This window comes from Corylus avellana, chromosome 9, assembly GCF_965113065.1.
Source record: "Corylus avellana chromosome 9, dhCorAvel1.hap1.2, whole genome shotgun sequence".
NCBI lineage: Eukaryota > Viridiplantae > Streptophyta > Magnoliopsida > Fagales > Betulaceae > Corylus > Corylus avellana.
The window spans coordinates 18,811,861-18,820,106 of record NC_142498.1 but is presented as its reverse complement, the minus strand read 5'-3'; the positions used below and the strand labels follow the sequence as shown (position 1 = coordinate 18,820,106).

Genomic DNA, 8,246 nt, shown 5'->3' with positions numbered 1-8,246 from the left:
TGTTTTTCATTGTTAATGTGTTTGTTGTTTTTTTGTATTTTCTATTGTATCTATTGGTTTTTGTGGGTTTTAGTTTCTCCATGTTAATGAGGTTTGATTTTGTTGAAGAGACTAGTGCTACCGGAGATAGTACTCCATTTTCTTTAGTTATTGATTTCAATTTTGACAATGAATTCCCCACTTAAGCTTCTCACGAGTGGTTGATGCAGTTTTCTAGCGATGGTGCACTTAAGTTTTGACCTCTTGGGGTTTGTGCACCTTTAAATAAGGTTGAGAGATCTCTTAAGGTTTGTATTTTGCTTCGATAACAGTTTTATGCGGCCCTTAAAAAATAATCAAATAATTTATTTGGTATTATGTTCTTTTACATTATTATTTTTGTGTTAGGTCTGTTGTTGAGGAGCCTGCCCATTTTTCAATGTTTTGACTCAACATAACCCTTTCCCAAATTGATCAAAAATAAATTGTCAAAGAATTACACATCTAACAGTTTGACATCGAAATGAAAAAAAAAAAAAAAAAAAAAAAAAAAAAGGGGGGGGGTGGGGCTTGAAATCGAAATGTTAGAATTTGAATAATCATAATCATATTATTAAATTATTTTCCATGTTCTTCCAGTGCACATAATGTTGGATTGGCCCAACAAGACTTGGGGGTGGCACACGCAGCATCCCAATGCCCATATGGATGTTGGACTGTCCAACAAGTCTTGGGCTTTTACTAGAACAATATGGGCTCCAACTTGGATTGAAATTTTTCATTGAAATGATTAATTGAAGAGTCCAGGTGAATATAATTGTTACCCCAGAAAGAAAAGAGCATCATACTGATTAACATATTACATAAACAATTATTGATTAGTGAATATTATATAAAAAAAAAAAAAAAAAAAATTGTGAATGAGTAATGCTATTTATTATGACCGTCATACAACTTGATGATATGGTAATAAAAATCAACCCTTGAATCAGCTCTTAAAAAAAACTTAAACGCTAATTTTCACTGTCAGATTAATTTTTATTTTACATCATAAGATGTATGACAGTCATACAACAATATAATAAATAGAATTACAACCTTAATGATATATATATATATTGTTTTGGATTCTTTTAAGAATATTTATCTTTTTATAGACAAATTAAGACATTTTAACCTCAATGGTAGATTGGTAATGTTCATTAACCAATTTGAAATATTGAAAGATATAGCAAATTGTGTAATAGATTAAAAGGGGAGTAACTATATATGTGTGTGTGGATTGGAAAACTTTTTTTTCGATTAAAACTACGGGTGGCAATTTGTGTTATCGTGTCGTGTTGAAACATGAGTATAATTCTATATATATAAGTCAATTATAATCCGACCTATTTAATTAAACAAATCAAACTCTTCAACCCTAACCCTCTAATTTTGTATTGAGTTCGTGTCAGGTTCACATGTCATGTCAAAATTTATCATACATTATATCACATGTCGGGTTCGAATCGTGTCGAAGCGTGTGTATATGTCTATATAAGTCAACTCTAATTCCACTCACTTAATCAAACTGACTAAACTCTTCAACACTAACCTATTAATTTCAGAGCGTGCGCCTAATTGGCAGTCTATTTTGGGAAAAAAGAAATACATATAAAATAGTAAATAGTAAATAAAGCCATTTTTCATGCTGCCCGGAGTGCATCTTATCCTTCAATAATGTTAGAATATGATTATTATAAGATTTATCTTTTTTATATTCTACATCTATATATGCTCTATAAATAGGCTTGCTTCACTATTTTGTTGGACCAAAATATAGCCCTATTACACACTTATTAGTGGTCTATTCTATAGTTTATATTATTTTATATTTTAATATTTTTCTACCTTTACTTTATCTTTTTCTTTGTAAATTATAGTATTAAAAATAAATTTAAATTATCTGTTGTCTTATTGGAATATGCTCGCAGATTGGAGTGTTGTCATTTCCTTTCAAGATTATTTAATTAAGGGTTCGTTTGGGAGTGTATTTTTTTAAAAATAATATGCGTTTTTAAATGAAATCTCAATTTTGGAGTGTTTGGGATTGCTATTTTAAAAATGCAAATTTTAAAATCGTGAAAAAATTCGCGATTTTTATAAGCTGACTAAAGGGTATTTATTTGAAAAAGTGCGAATTTAAACCAAAATCACGATTTCACTTAAAACAATATTTGGCGCAATATTTACCTATTTGGCCATGAAACCACAATTATATGTTAATGTTATCCAAACACTCCATTGATAAAAAAAAAGTGTTTCTTAACCTGTTTTACTAAACACATATGCGATTTTAAAAAGTAGTGATTTCAAAAATACAATTTTTAAAATCGCACTCCCAAACATGCCTTAAATTGAAGTCAAATAACCTCCCAAATTGATATTAATTGAGATATTTAAGGCATATTTTAAGCTAAGCATCTTTCAACCAATTGAATGTGACAAAATTTAGTTATGACTTTGAGGCTTTGTTTAATATGCTCAGAAAAATAGAAGCTCCCGCTACAATAATATCAAGTGGATGTGGATCTGCTCAAAAATTTAATATTATTATTATTATTATTATTTTTCTGAGCAAATAACATTTAATAAATTCAAAATACAGTAAAGTAGATATCCCTGTTTAGTTTTTCTAAAACCTTAAAAATTTAATATTATTTTGTTTTTCCAAAACTATGTCGACATTTTGGAAAAAGTTGTTTGTTGTTTATCCCACAGGAGGAAGAAAGGATGTTTAGGATCAGGAATCTTTTTATGTCATGCGGAATATATTCCGGCCTCACTTAACCCTCAACCACAAACAAAAACGAAAGAGAGAAAGAGAATTTTCTATTGTCAATCAATAATTACACTCTTCGGCTTAATAACCAAATAAAGTTGTAATGTTTTGGACTGTGTTGGAAAAATAAGGTTTTTAAGTTAAAAAACGTTTTTTAAGTTTAAGCTTTTGCTAAAAAAGTATTTTGGCCATTTTTTTTTTTGGCTTTTTTTGATGCTTAAAAGTGTTTTTAATTTTTTTTTACAAAAAATGAACTTGTTAAGTTTAAATGCATTCTTAAACCCTTATATTCTTTGAACCATTTCTAGAGCCGTTTAAAAGTCTTGTTTGGGGTTGATTGTCCTTTTCTTCGTTCTTGCTAGTACTTTTTTGTTTCTTCTTGATGTGATGACTAATATCCTTTATCGTGCATGCTTATGTATGTCATACAAATGAGTAGCGATAATGGAAACATGCGCGTGATTGAACAGTTTTCACGCCGGTTTATTTTATAATATAATTTTTTTAATATTACTGTTCATAAATTTTTTTAATAATATTTTATATTACAATAAACCGGTGAGTGGCGTCTCCATTATCACTACTACATACAAATATATAAATTTTTAGTGTATATACATAAACAAGCCAACTTGACAATAACTAACTATTAACTTTATGTTAAAAACGATTCTTAAAGAGTAGCTTAATCAATCGAAGATCATGTTTTATGAAGCAAAAATCACTAGTTCGAATTTACCTATAGTACGAACATGTTAAAAAAAAAAACCGTATAATTTTTTTTTTTTAAAAAAAAAGTAATGTTATTTTCATAAAATTTGCAAATAATAAAACAAGACCCAAGTTTGGTTTTTCAAAATCAATGATGAAAAATGAAATTTACGCAAGCTATATGAGTAAAATAGGTTAAATTACACTTTATCCTCATGTATTATACCACCCTTCCTAAGTATACTTTATCCAAAATAACGATCAAATTTAATACGAAGGACAATTCAAATAATTTTGGTAGTATATACATTTGAGTCGATTACAAATAGAACCATTTCAGTTCAGCCAATAAATTATGTGTAAAAATAATATTATTTTATAAATTATAAATCGACAAATCACATCAATGACATAATGAGTTATATAATATAGAAGTAAAAGAATAATTTAAAAATAGGAAAACCAATTAACATGATTTAGTTTTGAGGATGTGCTCATTTCACGTATGCATCCTCTCCCTAATAATGCAACCGTGTGGTCCCTCCGAGTCATCATCTCAGCGAAGAAGCAGAAATTGGGTGCACATGAAACGGCAATGAAGTAAGAAATCACAAAACACATCGCTGTCTGGTGATAATAAATGCGTGCATGCGACGTAGGAACAAAGGCAAAGAGACAACACAACCCAACAAAGTAAATTAAATCACACCCAACAAAGATATTATCATCATATTCTAACAACCAAAACCACCACAAAAACACAAACTACTAGTAATAATAATAATAATAATAATAAACACAACAACAGCCGTTCGTCCGACGATCAAATTACAATAATAATAATAATAAACCATAAATAGGAAAATAAAATTCCCCCAAAAAGAGCTTTTTGGGCTTCAAAGGATGCGTGAAAATGGTGAATTTTTCAGGGCCCTCTCCAGCAAGTTGCATGATGAAGTGGACGGCTTTTTGGCTGGTGCAGATTTCTACATCAAGGGAAAAAGATAACCCCACAAGCAATTAAACATGACAAGAATACAAAAAGAGTGAGAAAAGTGAAAGTGTAAATTGGGTCCCAAGACACCCAAGGGGCGTGCACGCTCTTCTCTTATCTGGGTCCCCTTCAGGAACAACAACCAGTCTTCTCATCCACACCCCACATCCCACGCCCAGGTGTGATCAGTATTACTTTCTCTAGACCCTAAGACAAGACTAATGATTCACCACCCTTTATTGGGACATAATATACCGCACCTCTTCCTTCCTCTCTCTAGAAATCAAAGAGCGAATAGATTCTACAAGCCAAGGCTGCTGATTTCCAACTTAATCATTCAACAAAGACTTGGAAGGTGTATTCAAGCTTTATCTTCACAAATTCACACCCAACATGCCACTTAGAACTCTGATAATGCCACGTACTACTTATAACACTACTAGGAAATTTTAATATATCCTGCATCTCAGAGAGCATCGAGTCCTAAAGCCTTGGCTCTGTGCTTCAAAGATTTCAAGTAATGGATGGTTTCATCAAGAACAACAATTGCATCCTTGCCCCGAACACCAGGAATCATGCTTTGCAGAATGTTCACAGTCTCGCGTATTTTCTCCTTCTTCATCTTCTTGCTGCCTGATAAGCAACCTGTTTCTCCTGACCCTGCATTGTTGCCATTGGCACAACTAGATTCCGCATCAGCTTCATATTCGTCGAAGGTTCCATCGGGTTTCATAGAACTTGCAGTGTCCATCAGTGATGGCAAATGATCATAACCTCCATCACATAGTTTCCGCTTTTTAGTTGGTCCAGCAGAACTAGCAACTTCTTCAGCACTTCCCTCGTACCAATCTTTCTTATCATGAGATGCCATTGTACAGGGTGAATGAGCTGTGCTAGTAACTTCACCATCTTCTTCAGTATAATCACTCTCATCGTCTGAGTAAAGCAAGGCGTTGAGTTCTTCTGTGTCTTCATGCATCTCGCTTTGCAAATCAGTTCTGGGATTTTCATTAAATTCGTCGGTCAATATTGGTCCCGCGAGATAATTCGAATCTCTTTTAATCCCAAGATCTTCCCCATTCATATTACAAGCGGCATTAGGTTTTGGCCTCAAAGAAGTAAGGCACTGGACAGGAGACCCAATCCCAGAACTAAAGATCAAAGTGGTTTGGTCCCTCGATTGATCAACAACAACAAACCTCTTCTGGCCGCAATCAGACCCTGCATTGGGTGTTATGGGCTCCCCGCAGCTCCGATAAGGGTCAGCAGGAAGTCTGCCATCGCCAATGGTGTAGTTTGAGTACGGAGTGAAGGATTGCCGGAATCGAGGCAAACAATAAAACCAACCATGGGGTTCATTTGCTTGGCCTACCCGAGAATGCGGTAGTAGTTTAGAAGATGCATATACTGGCACAGTCCCATTTGTAGAAGCCATATTAGTGCCAGGGTTTATATATGCAGAGATGGGATTTTGCTGCCCCATGTCAAGGGGAGCACCCAATGAATTCAAATTGGATGATTGCCAATGAAAATCCAGCTGAGGAAACCAGGTTCCACAGTCTCCTCCCATCCAACCAAAACAATCACCTAGAGATTAAAAGACAAACACCATCATAAGACTTAACAATTTATCAATGTAATTAGAAGACCAAATAAAATTCATGAACCGGACAACATAAATCGTACCCGAAGGATGTTTTAGGCCTAGAAATAGCTGATTATATTCTCTCTCTATCAGGAAGAAGGAAACTAACTAAAAACTCCAGCTTATAACTCGAACACTACTGTGCAAAAGTAATCTACGTAACAGGTTTGAGCAAATGACGGAAATATTCAGCCTGGCAAAAACCCAAGAAATATAATTAGTAGGCATCATATAAGGAGCAAGGGATTTTCTAAATTGACAATGAGAATACAACAAAATGACCATAATATTTACTAATGCGTATCCATTCTTTCAAAAGCAATTCGATTAAATGTATCCAATAATCTACTACAAACCTGGCAGTCTTGGAGAGGTTGAAAGCAAGCTATTACTCTAACAATAATGGTCGCGCTCCCTGCAATCCCATTTTCGTGTTTCATTGCCCGAAATCTTGTCTGGCTCGCTGCTTGGCTTACCATAACTACTTTCAAACACTTCACTATGAGGAAAGGAAACCCAACTGTCCTAGAGAACAAAAGCCTTCAAGAGTCCGTAATACTTTAACAAGAGAGAGACCAATCTAACAGAAAACTGGATCTTTATCACCGAGAAATAGAAACCCAATATAGCTAACCAGGGAGATGAAATGGAAAATAGAACAGAACAAGAAATCTACTGCGAAGAAAACGATTCGAAAGGAAATATGGGAAAAAAGTCCACTAGTATTCAACTAATCTGACGGACATAACAAGGAACAACGACAAAGAAGCTGGATCCCATTGAAAATCAAAAGAGTGAGGTAAAAAGAGGCCGAGAAAGCTCGAGGGGTCGGAATAAGATTGAAGGAATTATAGAATAACTCTACAATAAAGGTTCAGTGAGATGACTTTGCGGAAGACATCAACAGAGAGACTCAACCACCACCGCATGCTGTTCTCTTCTTCTCCACAAAACAGATCGCACGACTATTCCTCTATTCCAAGGCCCTGCAGCAGATTCTCAGACATCAGACACAAATCTACCACATAAAGTTGATTCCAAGATCTCTTTCTTTTGGTTATTTGGAACCGATGAAGCAAAATACATACAAGTGTATGTGTGTGATACAAATTTATCTGTGTTTAGCTCATGAATTTGATCCGATATAAGTTTCTCAGGAACCAAGCAGAGAGCAACCCATCAAAAAATTGACAGTGGAAATGGAAATAACTAAGCAGAAAAAGGAGATACAAACGAATTTAGCATGCATAGCACATGAAAAAAACAGAACAAAGACATAGAGTAGTTATTCAAAGAAACTGAGAATACTCAACAAGGGAAATAATCACAGGCAAGAGAGAGAGAGAGAGAAACTGAGAAAAATCAATCAACTATAAACAGAGAGTTTAGAGACAAATACACAAATGGGTAGAATCAAAACGTACAAAGGAACAAAAAAAAAACAAAAAAAAAAGGAAACTTAATTCACAAGAGCCAAAAGCCCAAAACGAGAAGGATGAACACCAACATGGACCAGGAAAACCCAAGGAAGTCAACCTGAGCAAACAATGAACCAGAAAAATCAAAGAGTAAACCCACCAGAAACAAAGCATCACGCAAAATCAGGATAACATTTCAGAAACAATCATTCAACATTAAGCCCAGAGACCAACAGAGAACAGCCAACTTACACTGAAGAACCCAGACAGCGCTCAGACCCAATTCCAGAACAAGAAGCTACAAAGATCTCCAATTTGCAGAACCCTCAAACCCCAATGCTTCTCAGAGACCCAGATCGAACACCCAACACTTAAAAATAGGCGTTTTTCAGAGAGAGAGAGACAGAGAGGTGTAAAGTCAAAGTCGAAGCTTAGAGAGAGAGCACGGGGAAGATAAGATTATAAAGAATCGAAAGTGACATATATAATCCCTATTCAGTTGGGGAATCATAGAAAATAAGAAAAAAAAAAAAAATCAATTAAAAAAGTGAGTTTGATACGTGTGCGCGAGGAGTGCACGCAAGGTATTAGTGTACAATCATGAAGCACAGTAGAAAAAAACTCTCATCAGGTTGCGTAATGACCTTTTGGTACACCTGATTTTCAAAAAGAACTTCC

At 34.4% G+C, this 8,246-nt stretch overlaps 1 protein-coding gene across 1 annotated transcript; it reads right to left on the bottom strand.

Moving 5' to 3' along the window:
* Window positions 1-4,277: 4,277 nt before the first annotated feature.
* Window positions 4,278-6,296, bottom strand: LOC132189382 (transcription factor bHLH145). The gene is made up of 2 exons (XM_059604111.2): window positions 6,192-6,296; window positions 4,278-6,092 (listed from the first exon to the last, which is right to left on the bottom strand). Exon 2 carries the CDS (start codon window positions 6,073-6,075, stop codon window positions 4,972-4,974), a length of 1,104 nt encoding a protein of 367 aa, XP_059460094.1. The 5' UTR covers window positions 6,076-6,092; window positions 6,192-6,296; the 3' UTR covers window positions 4,278-4,971.
* Between the last annotated feature and the right edge of the window lie 1,950 nt (window positions 6,297-8,246).

Excerpts from the sequence above, each read along its gene's own strand:
- LOC132189382 (XM_059604111.2), bottom strand. The coding sequence starts at position 6,075 with ATGGGAGGAGACTGTGGAACCTGGTTTCCTCAGCTGGATTTTCATTGG.